The 21175-nt window shown below is 50.4% G+C and overlaps 1 protein-coding gene across 1 annotated transcript; it reads left to right on the plus strand.

The window, feature by feature from the left end:
• Positions 1-3835: 3835 nt before the first annotated feature.
• On the plus strand, positions 3836-21005 carry PIGR (polymeric immunoglobulin receptor). Its single transcript, XM_082616562.1, has 11 exons — positions 3836-3948; positions 11157-11252; positions 11974-12318; positions 13043-13696; positions 14879-15211; positions 15782-16105; positions 17011-17185; positions 17579-17700; positions 18337-18468; positions 18592-18650; positions 19706-21005. Exons 2-11 carry the CDS (start codon positions 11210-11212, stop codon positions 19799-19801), a joined length of 2283 nt encoding a protein of 760 aa, XP_082472688.1. The 5' UTR covers positions 3836-3948; positions 11157-11209; the 3' UTR covers positions 19802-21005.
• Positions 21006-21175: the final 170 nt, after the last annotated feature.

Consider the following 21175-nt stretch of genomic DNA (forward strand, 5'->3'; position numbering starts at 1 on the left):
TTTTATAAATGAGAATACCAAGGTCCAGAGACGTTAAAAAACTTGTCAAGGGTCCCTCCGCTAGTAGGTGGCAGGGCTCCTATGTAAAGCCATGGTGTTCTGGGTCTGGAGCTTGGGAGCTTTCCACAAGGCTACACTGCCTGGCTGGTGTTGCTCTTTGGCAGTGGTGTGCTGGGGTGATGACTCCTCAGTTAAACCATAAGCCCTTGGGGAACAGGGATGCGTACCCCTGCATGTCTCAAATCTCCCTGGACCTCGAAATTGTTGTGGGCGTAATTTTGTGGTAAGTTGATCGAACTGGTCATGGGCATAGTAGATGCTTGTGGTAGGCTGAAAAATAACCTCCCAAAGACATGTGCACCTCCTGATCTCTAGAATCTGTAAATGTTACCTTATTTGAGAAAAGGGTCTTTGCAGATGTAATTCAGTTCAGGATCTTGAGATGAGGAAATCATCCTGGATTATCCGGGTGGACCCCAAATGCCATCACAAGTGTCCTTATAAGAGAGGCAGAGAAACATTTGAGATACACTTTCAGAAGACAACGTGAGCACAAGGACAGAGATCAGAGCGATGCAGCTACAAGCCAAAGGATGCCAAGGAATGCCAGCAGCCATCAGGAGGTAGAAGAGGCAAGATCAGATTCTTCCCCAGAGCTTCCAGAGGAAGCACATCACCCACGCCTTGATTTCAGGCTTTTGGCCTCTAGAACCAAGAGATAATACATTTCAGCTGTTTTAAGCCACACAGGTTGTAGTAATTTGTTACAGCAGCCACAGGACTCTAATGTGGTGCTCGATCAAAACACAGAATCCTAGAACTGGAAAAGCCTTGGAGACCATTTGGTCCAGCCCCCCCCGCCCCCCCCCCCCCGCCCAACATTCAACAGATGAAACGACTGCAGCCCTAAAGGAGGAAGTGATTTGGCAAAGGTTACTCAGCAAGCCAGAGCCACGATACACGTGTTCTCTCCCCAGACCAGGGCTCTGCACTTCCCCACACTGACTCATGCTGAGTCCCAGAGTCATGAAAGCCAAATGAGAAGCCGTTCTCATTATTATATTCTTCTCATATGATTATTTTAAGAGGGAGGGGAAGCTTTTAAGCATATGAAGTGATGGCAGTTTGGGAGGTATACTTCCTGTTGCTATCATCACTATTGAGTTGGGTAGTTGGACCCTCTTGGCCTGTATCTCCTCTCTCAGGACTGGGATGCAGGAGCTATGTATTAGGGCCAGTGGGTTCCAGGTGGGGAAACCACAGTGAAAGAGGAGAAGCTGGGGGACTCCAATCCACCACTAGCATGTGGCTGAGCCCAAAATAGGACGCAGGGCCTTGACTTTGTGGCTCTTCCCTGGGTTCTGCTTCTCATTTTCTTCTTTCCCTAAGCTGGATCACTAATCCAGGCAGGTCTTGGATATGTAGGGCAGGGAGGGGGTGAGTGGGGGAACGGTATGCTAAGATAGTCTTGGGGACTCCTGGGAATACAACAGGACACGATCGAGGAACCCTCCCACCATCACAGACTACAGGAATAGGAGGGGAGATCTGAGGCCCCCAAGGCAGCATGAGAAGCAACTGTTTCATGGATGTGCTTCCCTCCCTCCCCACAGGCTTACACTCATCAAGGTTCTGTCTTAGTGCTCAGTGGGCCTCTCTCAACACCAACTCCAGCCCAGACAACATAAGGTATCCCTGCTTTGGAGGAAATCGGTTAATGAGACTAAGAAAACAAAACCTACAAATATCTTGACAATTGAGTTCCAAAGGAAAGAGAGATAAGAAGGAAAACCTTTGAAAGGAGCTATAATCTGGCAGAACCAGGATGTTCCCCTAACTGTCCCCAAACCATCTCCATCTCCCCTCACATCCTCCCACTTCACATTGACCCTGGAACTGGAAGGAAGAACAATTGCTGAAGGGGGAGAAAGATGGCTTAGCTATCGATGCGTCTTTGTGCCTTCCCACCCACCACCATCGGGCTTAGATCAGGGCTGCAGTCGGGAGAGGAGGTTGACAATGAGGGAGAGATCCCGAAGGGTTTGGAGATGCCAGAGCCAAGGGGGCCTGTGCCTTGCTTGTCCTGTATGCAACTTTGGTGGTCAGCATCTTGCCAATGTCCTTTGCAGCCCCAGTTACATGGGGACAATTGAGCACAGAAGGCTACAAGTGGTGTTGGGGACAACGTGCCTCTGAGGCACACGATCTTCCGAAGGCATCAGAAAGATGCAGATGAGCCACATTTGCCCTGCATACACAAGAAGGGCGAGGAAGGGCTGAGGGGGCCCGGAGGTCCTACCCAAAGGAGCCCAGATGAAGGGACAAGTAGAACACAGAGTGGACAACAGACCTCTCAGGATGGGCCAGTATAAAGGCCACCAACCAGCAGAGCACATTACATCTCAGTGGATGGGACTATTTCCTTCTGGTGCATGAGGCCAACATAGAACCATGACAAAGCAAGGCCAGTGTGATGGGACCCTCCTTCCCACTGCCTCGACAGTTACACTGGCACAAGCCATCCCCTCACCCATGCCCACTTCCCCAGGGTTTACATCATCACCAGAGGAGAGAGGGGAGACAAAAAGGAAAGAAAATCCAGAATGAGACTGAGTTTTCAATCGGGAGTAAAGTGACTGAGATATAGTTGAATTGGACCAACTTTGCCCAGAAGTGACTAGGTAATTTTTTCTTACATCAGTCAGATTGTGGGTTTAGGGTCTAAAATTAAGCTCCATAGTAGAAAACCTGGTTTCTTTTCTTGCCATCCAAACCTGTGATCGCGAGTTGATAGCCTGCTGTGACTGAGTGGTTAGCTAAAATAAGACCTGGGCTCTGACTGCCTTGTGTTTTTCCGGGACTCTATTTCCCCTTTCCTCCTTCCCCTTTTGGGGTTCAGCCTGTAGGATGCTGTAGGGAGAGCCTGGGTCAGCCCTGCGCAAGTAAGATGGGGCAGGATTCTGTGGGGGGGAGCATGGTGAGGGGTGGAGGACGCACATGTGTGTTGGGGAGTGGGGTTCACTTGTGTGACTCAGGACTAAGGTCATTTGGGGAACTCCTGGGAGTCCTAACTGGGTCAGGTCAGGGAGAGCACCAAGGACTAACTGAGTCAGGGAAGGAGGTTTCTACCCCAGCTCTACCTGTCAGCGCCCTGTTTGCCGAGGCGCCAAGCCCAGGTTCCAACAAGACTCCAAGGTCTGCCATTCCTGGGGGAGCTCAGAGGCAGCCAGAATCTCCAATTCCTCTAGTGAGTGAGGAGGGAAGAGCACGGTCCCCGGGGTCCTGGGAGCTCTGGAGCTGGCAAAAGGGGTTCTGCAGGAGATGCGTAACAAGTGGACTTAATCCAGGCTGAATAGCCCAGGGAGTGGGGGACGTTGCCAGGTGAGTGGAGATATGAGTCCAAGGATGTGAGGCTCTTCCTGCCACCTATACCCCTTCCAATGCATATCGATTCCACACCGTGCCCTGGGCTAGGGGTTTCACATCTAATATCTGGTTATATCCTCAACCTATAGGTTTGGTATTACTCTCCCTAGTTTCCAGCTGAAAAGAAATATGAAGGTGACTTGCCTAGGATCTTGCAGCTAAAAAGCAACAGAACAAGCTCTTCATGCTTGATACCCTGTCTCACATCTTGCAGCTGTAAAGATGGAGGATTCCCAAGTAACAGAGTCTCCCAAGGTCAAGGAGAAGCAAGTGGTGCCAGCCAGGAAAGCCAAAAGGAAAGGAAAGCAAGGGATCTGTGGGAGTCACGTGCCACTGGCCAGCCGCCATGCCCATGGGAGAGTGTCCCTTTAAGAGCCCAGGTGTGGGTCAAGCACCACACACAGTTTCAGTTTTGGCAGCAGTACCCAGTGTCCTGACAGAGGCTTCTAGAAAGGCAAGGGTTGCGGACTGGTCAGCAGGCTGTGCCCAAGAAGCTGACAGGATAGAAGGAAGTGGCTAAAAGTAAGTGTGGCTGCTCTGGGATCCCCAAAGGGATGCCATCTGGGAAGGGCCCGGGATGGTGACTCAGGCAGTGCTCTTTGTGTGCATGACTCCCAGCTTACAGAGAGTGGGGTGAGGAGAACGTGGTCGCTGCTTGTGTGCCTGAGCATGTTGTGGAGAGTAGGCAGGCACATCCCGGAGAGCTGAGTAAGGACGCATGGGTGAAAGCTCAGCAGGTGGGAAGAAGGGATGTCTTGGGTCAGCACATGTGGTTCTGCTCTAAGTTTGGTCTCTGAATTCCCTACTAACTCCTTTATAACTTAACTGTGACCTTAGGCAAGTCACCTAATCGCTCTCTCAGTCTCGGTTTCCTAATGTGTAAAATGGGGATACAGATAAGGCCAATCACTTAGGGTGGATGTGAGATTCAAATGAGGAAACGTGTGGAATTGCTTTGAAAACTCTAGAGCGAAATAACAGTTGTTTGGTGTTTTTCAATTCGGTTCAGTTATTCCAGGACTATCGAGTAGCAGAAAGACCTGGATAGAATAAGGCATATGCAGTGCCTGGCGCGAGGCAGGTACTCTTCTAGTCCTTGAAGCTTTCCACCTCCAGCTTTCTGGTGGGGGCACAGGCAGCCCCTTTTTCCCGGCTTCGAAGAGGCTCTGAGATCCTTTCCAATTTCAACCCAGCTTTGCTCTCACAGATTCCTGCCACTTTGAGGTATAGTGTGTATCACTGTATCATCCTGCATCTGCTAAAGTGGGAAAAACGAGGTCCTTCCTGGGAAAGCGAGTAAGGCGGGCAGAGACCCCTCCCAGGCACAGGCAGCATTCCCCGATCCTGATGTTCCTCCTGGCTCAGCAGCCCGGAGGCCTCAGACATAGGCTTTCCCCTGGCCCATCCTGACAGCATCCCCAGGCCAGCCAGGGGACCCTCCGGCACAAGCACAGCTGCTGCGCAAGCTCCGTCTCTCACTGCCCCCACTTCCCTTTTTGCAACTGCCCCAGGCCACCTAAGCTGCTGGCGCTGTTTTGCACCACAGCCTTCGCCATCACTCTCCCCCTTCACTAGGGGAGTTACAGGTCCTTGAACACCTGGAGACGAGATATGCCAATTCATGGGTTAGGGTAGAAGGCAACTCTCTGGTCTGCCCAGAGCCAGTTCTGAAACTCTCCATCCATCTCTCTCCCTGGCCTTGGGTGTGGTGATGTAGCAGAACGAGCCATGAACCAGGAGCCAGGAGAGCAGCTAGCTGTCTCTTAGCACCTCTAGATGCTGTGGTTTTATTTTACAAATAGGGTGATAGCAGCAGCTTCCAAGTGGTAAACACACTTACCCTTGGCTTTCACAGCTTCATTCCCTTCCCACCTGAAACAAAGCTGGGAGGTAGGCAGGGTAGGTATCACAATCCCATTTTACAGTTGAGGAAACTAAGACTGTGAGTTAATGTGAGTGGTGTAAGTTCACCCAGCAAGTACAAATGACAACACTGGGGGCAGTCATTTTGATATGGTCATGGGAACATTCTGACATCACCTAAAAAACACAATACCCAGCTTTAAAAACAATAACATTATTCAGGCCTGTGCTCAGCAGAGATCCCCTCATCTATGTCTTGCCCCTTCTTTGGGTGGGCTGAAGCTGGGGGCCCAAAGTCCCTGGCATTGACACAGTGTGATGAAGTAGAAAGGAGCTTTGAAGGCAATGTGTCTGGTTTTAGGAAACGGATGTAGCATGCCGTACACATGGTAAGTGCTAAATAAATAGCAGCCAGTATTATTTTTCAGGAAGAAATTTCTCTGTTGGCACCTACCTCTGGGTTCAAATAGAGTCTCTTCACAGGAACTACCTTTCCTGTGAAAAGCAGAGAGGCGAGAACTGGACTAACTTCTCCTCTAAGATTGGATTTCCTGCTCCCTCCCCTCCTGACTGCTTCCTCTCAACTCTAAGACCCTCTGCAGTACAGCATAGTGACTAAAATCTTGTACTCTTGACCCAGAATGCCTGTATTTGAATCCCATCCAAGTCACTTACCTACTGTGTAACTTTGGACAAATGTCTTACTTCTCTGGGCCTCAACTGTCTCATCTGTGAAATGCATTTGCCCATTTTATCCTACCTTCTAGGGTGGTTGTGAAGATTAAATGAGTTAACACATGTAAAGCCCTTGAAAATGACTCAGTACGTGCTAGCTCTAATTATGATCCCTCACTTCTAACCTAGTCCTCTTTCAGGCCATGCTGGTCTAATCTGAGCAGCTCCCCCCAGTCTTCAAAGGACGCTCAACAAACAGACTTCTGTTCTCTCACTCTAAGACAGGTAAAAGAGAAGACTGTGTTGATTTTAGAGAGGATATGGGCAAGGAACTGTTTTTTTTTAAGCCCAACGCCCTGCTTAGAACTTTACATATGTTGCTTCATTTAATCCTTACAGCGACTCTCTATACTAGGTACAATTGTCTCCAGTTTACAGATGGGGACTTGGGGCTCAATGAGTTTAAATAGCCTGCCCCAAATCACACAACCCCCAAGTAAGAGAGACGAGAGCCAAGCTGAGGAGTCCGTGCTCTATGCTACTCTCCAAGTGCACAGCAACCGTAAAAGTTAAGTGCACAGACCCTCACCCTCCTGTGCTAATGAGCAATTGCAACCTCTTACAGTGGAAGGGCGCTTTACACTATTCAGAGTGCTTCCATATATATTAACCTGTTATTCCACTCCATAGTCCCCCATCCCACAGTAGCTCTTCAACTAGAAGAGTCAGGGACCATGATGCCCATTTTACAGATGGGAAAGTTGAGCCAGCATATTTTGCCCAAGTGGTAGCGCTCTTCTGGTAGCCTGTGACAGAGCAGGACTCGGGACCTCTGGGTTCTCTTCCATCCTCCATGCTCCTCTTCATGCTACTTTCCCTTGAGTGCCCAGAACCAAGAAGCTATTGGGCAAAGTGAGAGAAATCAGCCCTAACTTTGCCCTTCTCAGAGAGGAAATGAGGATGTAACCATTCCCAATCCAATCAGTCTTTGCTGAGCAGTTGGTCTTTGCCAGGCACCCTCTGGAGAGCAAGGCCTCCTGGAGGTGGGGAGATTGATCTCAGTTGACCCTTAACTTCCAGGAGCTTGCCACCTGGTAGAGTGGTGAGGTAAACACTTACACATCAGGGTAGAATGGGATGGAGTCAATAACAGGAGTTCTCAGTCTTTGTCAAAAGGCCATCTGAAAATCCACAAGTCTTATTCCCAGAGCTTCATGGAGCTTGTATTCCAAATGCTTAATTTCTGCTGAAGTCTTGCATTCCAACTTTTGACAGGAATGGAACCAGAAAGTCTTGGGTCTTTCTAGCTCATATATCTTTTGGACCCTGTGGCTGCTCTCTCTCCATCTCCCTGCCCTCTGGAGTTCCGATTCCTTTTCTCCAACACTGACTTTCCTTGGAGATTCTCCCACAATCCAGGGCTTACATAAACTTCATAAACTCTCCTATGCTCCTGCCTGCCACTACAAGTCTGAGGCCCTTCCAGACTACACAGACTGCCTTCCCTCCCCTAGCGATGCTGTGGTTTCCAGGCTCACTCTAGTCTGTGCTCGGCCTCTGCACCCATGGGAGAGGAGAGTGATAGTCCCACATGGACCCAGTCAGTGCCTCTCCATTCAGTCCAGGCCAAGGAAAGCTCCTTCCCCAGCCAGACCAGACTCTCCCTGCTCCTCTGAGCCCCAAGCTTCCTGTTCCCCCAAGTTCACACTCACAGGAAGTCAGAAACTGCCAACTTGGCTTCAAGTCCCCACAGTGCCTGCTTCTGTTCCCTCTAAAGCCCCGGGGACTATGAGAGCTTCAGCTGACCCTCTGCTGTGTACCGAACAGGTGAAGAACCCAGAGTTGCTGAGGGCCTGTGCTCACCAGCAGCCAAGCCAGGACCTGGTCCAGGAGAGCCTTCTCCCTCTGAAAAAGGAGAAAAACCTAAGATTAGATGGACAAAGATTTGATTCCAAGCCATGAGAGCTGAAGACCAACCACTCTAACTTCAGGGGAGCTAGCTAGATTAATTCTATGAGGAGATAGACCCTATGATTCAGCAGGGCCTACACCCTGCCCCAACCCACAATTGTGTAGACATACATTATGAATATATCAGGGTCAGTAACTTGGTAAAATGAGAATGATTTAGAATATCCCAGCCTGACTAGTGAAAATACGGCTCCTTTTTTAAGAGCCAGAAAATGTGCCTTCATGCATGATATACTAGCCCATGTAGATCCCAAAAGAACAGGCCCCTCTGAGCATCCAAGTAGTGATAATAGGGTAGCGATTTGATCCCACTCTGCTGTGGAGTCTTGGGGCCAAGAATCTCTCTAACCCTTAGATTTCCCATCTGCACATGAAGATATTATTTATCCCTTGGGTGGCTGAGATGATGGATGAAGTCATATAAGAAAAGAAGGTAGCAAAGCATCTGGTGCATACCAGGTGCCCAATAAATATTACGCTCTTTCTTTCCTTCCTAAAGCAAATCCTTTGACTCCAACCCCAGCTACCATGGAACTGGGGCTTCCCTGAGACCTGAATCTCCCAGGTTTGGGAGAAAGTCTGGTTTTAAGAGGAAGAGATTTCAAATGATTCGCAAAGCCCAGGGTCCTTTCAGCTGCGAACAGAGAAATTGTGTTTCAAGTTTAGCTTTGAGCAAAGATTTCCTGCTCTTGAGAGCATGGGGGCATGGGAAGAGTCCCGTATCCCTGGGGACTGGACTGTGTGTTTCCTCACCAAGGTCAACTTCTACCAGATTTGCCCTCCCCCTGTGCATGCCTGGTGATCTCATCCCTGGTGTGAGGTTATGCAAAGGGTAATGGGTACGTGTGCGCATCCTCCCCCGATGTGGACCTTCACAGCCATCCAAGTATGTCACAGATGAGAGAAGCCTGGGTTGGCAGTCAGGACCCCCGCTTTGAAAAATCTGGCATCTGACTCTATGTAACCCAAGGCAAAATTGCTTTTACCAATCCAGAGGCGGGGCTGCATCCCCCAGCTCAGCCTATGGGAAGACCGACTCCAGCCTCACAGTAATATTAGGAAGCTTGCTGATGTCAGGTGAGAACAGCGACCGGAACCAGAGAGCTGCTATTGGCTTGGGCTCCTCAAAGCACGTGGCATTGTGTCCTCCCACTGGCCACTGCATCCAAGGCCAGCGCAAATGGCAGGTGGTAGAGTACTTGGGACTCTGCAGCGAGTTCCAGAGGAGAGAGACTTCCCAGCCCTCTGACCCCTGCTCCCACCTGGGAGTCAATCCCATGGCCACCACGGTGCCCACTCAGGTGGTCCTGCAGCCAGCGTTGCCTGAGCACATCCAGGCTGGGGCGGACGCTGGCATTTGGCTAAGGCCCCACTCCAGAAGTTAATCATTGGCCTGGTATGAAAAGTCCAGGGCAGTTAACCAGAATCAAGAGAACCTTGAGCTGCCACCCGACACTCATATCTGTCCCCACCTCCCCTAATCCACTCCTCTTACTCTTCTGAAGAACTGGAGAAACAGAATACCTTTATCTCCACAAGGAAATAAAAAGGTGCCTTGCTGGGGAATTCCCCCACAGAAAAGAAATAACCAAGATAAACAGCTCTATTTCCTTTGGCTCAAGCTAGCGAAGGGCATCTCTGAGAGCAGGAACAGGGCCAAGGCAGTAAGGGAGCCTGGGAGATGCCTCTCCATGCCCCCTGCTGCTTAGAGCTTCCTTATCTTTATGGGTGCTGGTTACTGCCCAGCACTTGTTAACACCGTTTTCTCCTTTCACACTCTCATTGTCAAGTCCATTCCAAAGTTGAAAGCCTGTCACAGTCCGTGGGAAAGTGGGGACTCCCCTCTTCGCCTCTCTCCTCCTTTAGGCTGCAGTCTGGGTCCAGAGGACAGCTGTGGTCAGGCTGGGCCCTGGGGCCCTCAACCCTCCCCAGCCCTGGTCTATGTCCACAGATGTTACAAGGTCCACACATGCTGCACCCTCTGAGTGGCCTTACCTTGGATTCTCCTTCTTCGTCTGGCCGGCCTCAGCAACCAGGATAACAGAGGCCATCACACCTACATTTTTAACCCCAACCCCATAACTGAGTCTCTGGTAAATCGTGGGCAGATCACTCAGCATCTCAAGATCTTGATGTTCTTATCTACGAAATGGTTGTAATTATATCTGTTCTGTCGTATTTAAAGGGAACTTATAGAGCTCCAGTGAAATAGTGTAAATGACAATGCTTTGATAAGCAAAGGGGGTTCTACAAATAACAGGAATGAGCATGAGGGATAAGCATCCCACTCTATTTGAGGTGCAATACAGTGCAGTAAGAGAGGCTCAGAGCTTAGACCCTGGGGGTCAGACAAAGCAGGATTCAGGTCTTGCCCACCTCCTCCACTCCCACCCTACCTATCCCCACACTTAATCCTCCTGTGAACGCGAGGAAAGCACTTAACATTTAAGCTTTCATTTCCTCCTTTGTAAACTGTGGGTAAGAATGCCCTTCTCCTCAGCAACAGCAACAACAAAAATAGAATACCCACCTCCTAGGGGCGATACCAAGTTTAAATGAGATAATACAGGTGCATTAGTTTTTTTTATTAGTTTCTGCTTTATAACAAAGTGAATCAGTCATCTGTTCCCACATCCCTTCCCTCCTGCGCCTCCCTCCCTCCCACCCAGGTACATTATTTAACACAGTGCCTGGAACATGGTACAAGGACCATTCATGGTGGTTATGACCATCATCATCACTTTAATCCTTGCTAGGCTGCCTCTATGCATCTCTACTTACTCATGTGACACGCCATAAAATATGCCAGCCCCCCTCCACCTCCCAGGGGTGTAGGGAGGGCAGCTGGAACAGAGAGATGGAGCCACTTCTTGGTAGCAACCAATTATCTGGTGAGCTGTTCCTGAGCTGTAACGGATCTTGCCCAGGACCGTGTCCCCCCGATAGGGATACAGAGGAAATGACACATGTGCGTGTCCCTACCCTAAAGGAACTTTGCAGCTTAGTTGAGAAGATGAAAATCTACTTATACCTATTAAGGAACAAAAAAGCATTGTGGATGATGGGACTTTGAACTGCAGTGGGAAAGGCGGAGCCATTCATTCTTCCACAAGTTTTAAGTCGGTTACTGGAGATACAAAATGAAACAGGTGTTGCAGGAACTCGGTCAGCTAGTTTTGGAAGACAAAGGAATTTCATCACCTCGTGCTATTGTCTTTCAGCAACCACGCAAGAAGGCGGCCTGGGTGGCACAGCCCCACGGAAGCTACCAGCGATGTCGCGCCTCTTCTTCGCCTGCCTGCTGGCTGTCTTCCCAGGTGCGTCGGCCAGGTCCCAGCCCACCCCCATCCCAGACCCAGTTCCCTAGGGGCTCTGAAATCAGGCCTGTCCCCAAGGATATCCCTTGCAAAGCTTGCACTCCCTTGAGGAGTAACCACACAGACAAGGCAGAGAGGCCACATCTGAAAATGGATTGGTGAGCCAGCACTGGAGATGGGGAACAGAAATGGCACTTCCTCATTTGAAGGTCAGGGGTCTGGTGAAGGGTCTTCACTGGGAATAAAGAAAACAAGACCTTGACCTTGAAGGAAGCATCACTATGAGTTGCTTTGTTTTGGGGTTTTGAGGAAATGACTTATCCTTGTGGCTCTTAATATTTTTATCTGGAAAAAAAAGAAAGTAATCTGTAAAGCTTTTTTGGAAATATAAGGAGATAACAGATAACAAAGGAAATAACGTAACACCCCCCGAAGGTGATTTAAAAATATATATATATACACACACAAGGGATATCACTAAATAACTTTGCGATTCCATTTTCCTTAAAATGTTATCATTAATGAATTATGATTAAAATTTAAGAATTGTTTAATAGTTTTGCAATTTAGCAACTGCCTAGCTGTAGCACATGGTAATTAATCCACAGAAGGCACATGTCTTGGGAGGAAACGTTCATGTCCTCGGCGTGGGCTGTCTGGATCCTCTCAGTAGGCTTTACCCTCCTGCAGCCTCGGAAAGCCTCTGTCTCTGTCCCCACAGTGGTCTCCATGAAGAGTCCCATATTCGGTCCTCAGGAGGTAAACAGTGTGGAAGGCAGCTCAGTGTCCATCAAGTGCTACTACCCGGCCACCTCCGTCAACCGGCATACCCGGAAGTACTGGTGCCGGCAGGGAGCCAGGGGCCGCTGCATTACCCTCATCTCCTCAGAGGGCTACGTCTCCAAGGACTATGAGGGCAGAGCCAACCTCACCAACTTCCCAGAGAGTGGCACCTTTGTGATGAACATCAGCCATCTCACTCGGAATGACTCGGGACTCTACAAGTGTGGTCTGGGCATTAGCAGCCGAGGCCTGTCCTTTGATGTGAGCCTGGAAGTCAGTCTAGGTAAGGATCCAGGTGCCTTAGACTTCTGGGGAAAAGTGAGAGGGAATCATCCCAGGAGCAACAGGAAGGCCTGAGGAAGGATCACCTGAGAGGGCATGGGGAAGGCTATGGGTCCATCTGGAGGAAAGGACTTTGCATAATAGAACATGGAAACGACACAGATGGGACCTACTTGGTGGTGGGGTGCGGGGGCACTTTTCTAGGTCTTCAGGGCCTGAAACATTTCAGGTTTTACTAAGGCTCTAGCTTAGAAGAGCATGAGGAGGACAGCTTCTCTCATTATATTTGTTGCAAGAGGGACAAGAGGTCCATGAGCAGGGAAAGATTCATAGGGATCCTTAAATTCCTGCTATTAGAGCACCCTTCAGATCAAGACCTTGGGTCACCAGAAGGCTTCTTTTAAAATATATTTTCTAACCTGAGATCCATTAGTCCATCAAAACTCTCAGTGTACATTAAATGATCAGTTCTTGCCCAAAGTCCACAAGATTGGATGTAATAAGTGATACAGGTGTAAGTGTCAAGACAGAATAGAGGAGGGAGAGATGAGTGCCAGCTTGGGAAGCATTCACAGAGGAAGCAGCAGTAAAGGTGGGCCTTGGCAGACCTTCTGACAGTGTCCCTCTGGAAAAGAGGGCACACCCAGCCCTCAAGGGGAACATTGAGTAGTCCTGTGTTGCAAGAAAGCAAAATCACAACTTGCCCCCCACCCCTCATCCTGCAGCTCCTGGGCAGATAAATGGCGTCCACGTCTACACAGCAGACCTGGGCAGAACAGTGACCATCAACTGCCCTTTCAGGGCTGTGAATTCTGAGAAGAGGAAATCTGTGTGCAAGAAGACAGGCCAGAGCTGCATACTAGTCACCGACTCCACTGGGTATGTGAGCCCCAGCTACAGCGACAGAGTACGTCTCACCATTCAGGGTACCAGCCAATTAGTGTTTAGCGTTGTCATCAACCGAATCCAGCTCAGCGATGCTGGGATGTACGTCTGCCAGGCTGGGGATGATGCCAGCGCTGACAAGAGCAATGCTGACCTCCAAGTGCTGAAGCCCGAGCCTGAGCTGATTTATGGAGACCTGAGGGGCTCGGTCAACTTCGACTGTGACCTGGGCCCCGAGATGGCAAATGTGTCCAAATTTCTGTGCCGGCAAAAAAATGCGGAAGGTTGCAATGTGATCATCAACACGCTGGGGGAGAAGGCTCAGGACTTTGAGGGCAGGATCCTGTTCACTCCCAAGGGTAACGGTTTCTTCAGTGTGCTCATCACAAGCCTGAGGAAAGAGGATGCGGGGCTCTACCTGTGTGGAGCCTACCCTGATGGTCAGCCTCATGAAGGTTGGCCCACCCAGGCTTGGCAACTCTTTGTCAATGAAGGTGAGACCTGAGGGGGCGGGGAGGGAAGAGGTGGGCAGTCTGGCAGGAGAGAGCCTCACTCACTCCCTGTGAATCTATTTAATCTCCATCACTCAGCTGACAATATCTGCTCACTGACGAGCCCTGGATCAGATGTTCTGTGGGCAGCTGTATATGAGCGCTATAAGACATAGCCTCTGCCTTGTGTGATCTCCTAACTCTTCTTCTCTGTTATCAAAGGCCTTTGATGGCCGTCCCTGATCAATAGGAATGAGGGGAGTGAAGCTTCTGATTGAGACCAGACCTGTAGATCGCCTGGGTTTCAGAGAGCCATGGTGAGGACATAACATGGAGTCTCCCTGACCCTCGAGCAGTATGGCACCTCATCCTTCACACTCAGATGGAAGAAGTCTTGACTTATTGGTTGCAAAGCTTTCCCAGGAAGGCAATGTCCCAGCTTCTAAAATCTCCCCTCCAACATCTCTTAGGGTTATTTGTTATTCAGCAGGTTAAATCCCTGCTCCTTCTCACCCTGGAGCACTCCACACAGAGTTACCCTCGTGAGACACAGTGAACCAGTACTTGAAGTTCATGGTCACTGCCCTTGTGATTTTCCTGTAAGGGGCTCACATTCCCTGTACATCATTTCTCCATCTAGCTCGGTCCTCACCACATCCCTCAGCATCTTCAGTCATCTGGGGTTCTTACAGAACCTCAACTTTAGCTTCTTGGAGAGAGGCCTTGGACATGGCCCTCAGTCGGGGTGCTCAACAATTAAACTTATCTGTGCTACACAGTGTATATTTTAAATCATACTGTTCTAATACATTTTCTTAATTTGGAGAAAAAAAACATCTGGCCATTTTGTGGGACAAGCTAATAAACAGACAAAAACTTACCTAGGGGGAGATTTTGTAAGAAGCCCAAGGAGAAAGGCTAATAGTCTCTCTTTAAACCCCTTCCATTCTCTGCTCAGAATAAGGTGGGGAAGGTATCAAGGTCGCCAGACCAGTGGGGAAGTCTCCTGGAGGCTGGGTGAAGGCTCCAGTACTGGGCTCTGTGACATTAGGAAAATCTTTTTCACTTTCTCAGGAGGGTGAGGCGATTGGTCTAAATGTCACTCTCCACCCTGGCTGAGCCCACGGGGAAGAGGCTGCCCAGACCACATTGCTTCTTCCTTCCCATCCCTGTCTGTGCTTCTAGAGACCATGATTCCCCTAAGTCGGTCTGTGGTGAAAGGAGTGGTGGGAAGCTCCGTTGCCGTGTCCTGCGCCTACAACCCAAAGGAAACAGACAGCCTGAAGTACTGGTGTCGCTGGGAAAATACTCAAGATGGCCACTGCCCGCTGCTGGTGCAGAGCGAGGGGATGGTCAAGGAGCAGTACGAGGGCAGGCTCGCACTGTACGAGGAGCCAGGCAATGGCACCTACACCGTCATCCTCAACCAGCTCACCACCCAGGACTCCGGCTTCTACTGGTGTTTGACCGACGGCGATACTCGCTGGAGGTCCACGGTGGAGCTCAAGATTGTGGAAGGTAATTGCTGAACTGGGGCAAAAGGGAAGCAGGCAGCCCCAGCTACCCCTCCAGTCAGCAGCAGCAACACCCACCAACCACTCTGCCTCCCACCTTCCCCCACCTCCATGCTGATGGAGAGAGCCCACCTGCTCATACCTGTATCGAGCACCCGTCCCCACCATTTGCACCTGTAACAAACCCTTTCCTGCCCCACACTCTTCAAACTACCACACGTAGCACCTCCTGTGATCAAGAGCATCGGCTTCTTTTACAGTATATACGTCATCAGCTGAGTGGAGTATGGCTGTCTTGAGTCTAGGAGAGCAGATAACAACAAGGAAAGCAAACTGAAGTCATTAGCAAGGTCTGTGGTCTGTGATAGACTAGAGTGGCTCATGGTGGTCACCAATAATCTATTACATAGGCACATAATTACAAGTGCTTTTGTGTTCAGTATAGTGTGTTTATTTACCATGTTGTCCAAAGAGGAAATAGGCTGTAGACAAAGCACCCCCCTAGTCCCCCCATCACTTTTCTGCAGCATCACCAGCGCTGACTTCTGTGCCTATTTCTCCCTCCCTGCTCCAGGAGAACCAAGCCTCAAGGTACCCAAGAATGTCAGGGCTTGGCTGGGAGAGGCCCTCAAGATCTCCTGCCACTTCCCCTGCAAATACTACTCCTACGAGAAGTACTGGTGTAAGTGGAGCAACAGAGGCTGCAAGACCCTGCCCAGCCAGGTCGAAGGCCCCAGCCAGGCCTTTGTGAACTGCGACCAGAGGAGCCGGATCGTCTCCCTGAGCCTGAACTCCGTCACCAGTGAGGACGAAGGCTGGTACTGGTGCGGAGTGAAGGAGGGCCACCAATACGGAGAGACCGTGGCTGTCTATGTGGCGGTGGAGAAGAGGGTGAAGGGTGAGTCTCCGAGGGCCATGCCCACGTACCCTGGGACCCCACAGAAAGCTGCCTAAGAACATCTCCATCAGGAGTGGCCCCTAGGTTTGGCTATAAGAGGCGGGGGTGGGGGTGGGGTAGATTATGCCCCCACCTGGTCTAATTTAGCCTTCCAGAAAGGGCATCCCAATAAATATACAAACGAATTAAAAATAGTGGATTTGCCCTTTAACCTCAGTTTCAAGACAAGTCCCATTGTTGCTCCTTCAGGCCACTTTGAAGCCCTTTCTATACAGAGAGATCTTCTTCTATATGTAGAAATGTCAAAGTCACTGTTATATGCATCATACTCTGCCAAAGGCTGCTCAAAAGAGAGCCAGATAACCTTCATATACGAGGCCTGATAAAGAAAATAGGGGCAATATCTTCTAATAAGTTTGCATTTCAAGCCTCTTTTTAAAATATCACATGAAATGTTTTATCCCTAATGAAGGTATTTTTAGTCCCTCCAGAAATCTGATTATGTCAGCATCCAGTTGGTCAGGCTCACTGAGGGAGCCCTAACCAAGCTATCACCAGGGGGCAGCACTATGGCGCCCAGCCCTGTAGTCAAGAGACCCTGGGCAGGGTTTCAAAGCTGTGAAAAATCTCCCTGTCCACAAATGATGGGTCCACCCTTATGCATAGCTGGATCTAATGACACGGAACCTTGTAGATGGAAGTGAATTTGGTATGAATGGGACGGAGATCATCTGTGACAAGCTAGTGAAGACCATCAGTCCCGTTTCTAGTGTCCTTCGAGACCCTATCGTAACAGTCTTGAAATCTCACCCTGACCCTGGGATTCCTAATGAAGTCCCACTCCTCAGACTCCCTAAACTCAAGGACAGAAAGAACCATAATCCAGCCCCCTCTGCTCTCTCCAGGGTCCCAAGATGCCAGTCGAGTGAATGCTGCTCCTGGTGAGGAGGCGATAGAGCCGAGGGCCAGGGAGACTGAGGGCAAAGTCAATCCAGGTCCCAGCCTTTTTGCAGAGGAAAGACCAGTGAAGGATACTGGAGATCCAGCTGGTGGGAGCGGAGCACCCGAAGGTCCTGGCAGGTGAGGAGGGATTTGGGGCTCCCCACCTGGAGAACATTCTGGAGACCAAGGACCTGAGGTTAGGCCACCAGGCCCAAGGAGGAGAGCCTGTCCGCTTCTTGACAGTGGAGGCAGCCCTCGCTGCCTCTGTTTGTGCTCTCTGCCCTTCTCCCGCGACCAGTGCGGTGTTCACCATTCAGTTCAATTTCCCAGTCCGGGGATACAGGCAAGGCCCAGTCCTCAGCTTTGTCCTGTCTAGGAGGGCTTCTTAGAAGAACAGAGCTCGGGTGGCTGTATCAGGAGGGCGCAGTGGATGAACCAGGAAGGAAGAACTGGCTGGAGCCAACCAGCCAGCACCTCCTGGGATCCCCAGTGTCCCTTGCAGGGACTAACTTAAATCAATGCTTCCTCCAGCTCTGCAGGACAAGGTGGGGGCTCCAAAGCGGTGGTCTCCACCCTGGTGCCCCTGGCCCTGGTGCTGGCTGCAGGGGCCATAGCGATTGGGGTGCTCAGAGCCCGACACAGGAAGAATGTCGGTGAGTCCCGGGGTGCTCCCTTCCCCCAACCTCCAACCCTGAGCCTCAGTCCTGGCTCAGAGGCGCTGAGGGGAGTTGCCATGATCTGTTCTCTTTTATCAGCTCAAAGGAAGGGTCCAGGAAAGTGAGGTGGGGAATGATAAACCCACACATGCTCAAAACTTACAGTAAGTGCTGTGGCCCAAATGCCATCATCTCTGCTGGAAGTCCATCTTCAATTGCTGGGGGTCTAAGTTCAGATGCGTAGCTGCTAGGAAGAGGAGGGCAGAGTGCTGGGAAACCTGGGCTTCCAGTCTGGTGTGAGGACCAGTCAGCTGTGTGACTCGGGGTGTCCCAGTTTCATACCTCTGGTTTCCTCACGGCTCAAGACAGGGATAGCAATAACCATCTCTGAGAACAAAACAAGGTCCTGGGCATTGCAAGTTTGCAGAGTGGTGAAGAAAGGTCAGTGACAGTTGAGTCTAGATTGTCTGTGAAAAGGGATTGGGGAGGAGACTCGGGTCATTTCTATTCTGCCTTGGGTCCTAGTCAGAGACGAGCAACAAAGGACTTGCCCCCCTTCAGCTCTCCTGTGGGGCTCCCTCGGGGACGCCCCGGCTCCCATCTCTACACCAACTCCTCTTTGCCCCCTGACAGACCGGATTTCAATCAGAAGCTACAGGACGGACATTAGCATGTCAGACTTTGAGAACTCCAGGGATTTTGGAGCCCATGACAACATGGGAGCCTCTCCAGACACTCAGGAGACAACTCTTGGAGAAAAAGACGGTACATCCCTCACTCAAGGGAATGCCCAGTCCCTGGGGAACAACAATTAGCCCTGACTCTGCATCTGGGATGGGAATAGGAGGCCAGGGAGGGCTGATCCACCCTCCCCTGCTCTTCACACAGAGTTCGCCACCACTACCGAGGATGCCGTGGAGAAGAAAGAACACAAGAAGGCGAAAAGGGTGAGAGCAAGGAGGGAGAAGGAGGCCTCACGTGGGTGACAAGGAAATGCAGCATGAGAGACTGCAGTTAGACATCAGGAAAAACCACCTCAGAGTGCGGCTGGTGCCAGAGTAGGGGAGGGGGTGAAAACAGTATTTGGAAAGTGCGTCTTTCTGGTTGTGGTGTTGATGTGGCTGAGGCCCAGGCAGGAGGTAAGCTGCGTTTATAAGCTGTAAACTGGCAGGAGGGAGGGAGATGGCAGTGGGGGGCGGGGGCAAGGGGAGTGGTTGGCAGGGGATGAGGAAGGCAAATGCATTAAAGATTCAGCCACAGGGTGGGCAGGTCCAATGTCAAACACTGGCAATTAGGCGGGTGCTCTTCCCGGGCCATGGGACCCATAGACTCAGGTCACCACCCTCCCTTGAGGGTTTGCGGGGACCAGCATTTTCTCTGGGCCTGGAAGACATTTGCTCGTGGGAGGCACTGATAGTCACTAGAGGCCACTTCCCACCCCAACCAAGTGCCACGTTACTTGAAATCCTGCCTGCCTTTGGGTCACATGTTACCCTCTCCTCGTACTTCCCTGATCCCAAAGCACTAACGCTTGTTATCATATCTACTCTCCCTGGCGGCAGCAGAGATCCCAGCACTGGGAACAATCAGGGGAATGAGTCAGTCCTGGAGACAGCCTTGCCCTCCAGCCTGGTGTTGTGTCTGAACTGGTAGAGAAAGAAAAATGTAAACCTTGTAGCTGACGCCAGCCTAGGCCACCTTGGCCGTGACCGGGGGCAGGGCTTCCGGGGACGGGCCCAGGCAACAGAGATGGTTCCACTCCATGTGTTGGAAGGAGGTAGTGAGACAGAGGGAGATATTTTTAGAAGCTGCAACTTTCCATTTCTCAAAATTAGTCCCTCTTGGTGAGCACGGTGGCTGGAATGAGAACAGTAGGTCAACACAGTCTTGGGTTGTTTAGGCCAAGATTATGAACTTAGGATACTTAGTGCATCCCCTCCCTCCGACCCCCACTCTCTGAGCCAATGCCCCAAACGCTGACCCCTCTCCTGTTGCCCTCTAGTCATCCAAGGAGGAAGCCGACATGGCCTTCACTGCCTTCCTGATCCAGACCAACAACATGGCCGCCGCCGCCCAGGACGGCCCCAGAGAAGCCTAGACAGAGCCCTGGTTGCATCCATCCCTCCGCACGTGGCAATCACGTTCTGAATCACGTTGATCCTCAGGGCCCTTAGTTCCGGGGCTCCACTGCCTGCACTCACACCCCACCTAGGCTTTTCCTACCTGTCCTCAGAGGATATGTTGGTCCCTTCTCGGTGGCATCCAAGCCTGGCTTACTTGTTCCTGTTGGGGGTGAGGTGACGTGAGGCGTTCCCACCTACAGCTTATTCCTAATGAAAGAACTAAGGTGTGGAAGGAGAATTAAGATCTAAGGGGACCTCTCAGAAAGAAAAGGGACCACAGTGGGTGGGGAGACAATTTCAGAAAGCCATTCAGGGCTTCTCTGCACCTTTGTTTGGGGATGTCAGTGGGATTCTCCCTTCCACTCCATCCCCGAATCTCCCAATCCCCCACTCCCTTCCATCTTCTCTTCTTCTTTCCCTCATTAAAAATATGCATTTGGATACTCACTAGATTCCAGGTGCTCTTCTAGACACCGGGACACATAGGCCACAAACCCAGCTAGCAACCTTTCTAAAAACATCACTGAATCCCTGGAAGCCACAGCATCTCTGTGTATTTACACTCACTGAAATCCTCATCAGGTATTCTCACCTCTGTCTGTATTGGGAGAAACCATAAAAGGTCTGGAGTCCTGAGGCCTTGGGGATTATGCAACATGGGCATACATACAAGGAATCAAAAACACATTCTTACCATTTTACAGGTGAGAAAATTGAGGTCCTAAGAGGTAAAGAAGTTTGTCCAAGGGCAACAAATGAGATACACTAGTGTCAAAGCTAGATTTTGCATCTCCTGTCTCCATATAAGAGCCTCTGCTCTCCTGATGGAGACAGAATTCTACAGGAAGGAGGAAGAGGAGGAGGAGAAAAATGTAAATAGCGACTTTCACAAGCCCCACCTCAGGGAAGACAACCCTTTCCCTTTTTGTCACTACAGAGACCTAATAGTGTAAGAGAATGGTCAAATACTCATAACCCCTGTATTTGAAGAATTCTGAGTGAAAGGGGAGAAAAGAGGGGATTTGATGGTGCCAGGGAGGGGCTGATCTCCAAAGAGCTAAGGTTTTAAGGTCTTTTTCCCTCTAAGCTCTGTACTTCAACTAGCACCTACGAGCTGGCACTTGCTAACAAATCAAAAATGTGAATTAATTAATAATTAAAGACAGTGATTGCCACCAAGGAGGCTCAGACTGCATTTGTCCCCCATACCATTTGTTTCCCGGGCAACCCTTTCAGAGCAGTTTGCTGTGGTCCCACTTTTAGACACCCCAGGACATGTGTCTAAACCAGAGTTCCCCCCGCCTCCAATGCTGGGCTGAGGGAGGCTAGGGGACAGCTTGCAAGTGGGA

This window comes from Mesoplodon mirus (genome assembly GCF_964341445.2).
Source record: "Mesoplodon mirus genome assembly, chromosome: 3".
Classification (NCBI taxonomy): Eukaryota; Metazoa; Chordata; class Mammalia; order Artiodactyla; family Ziphiidae; genus Mesoplodon; species Mesoplodon mirus.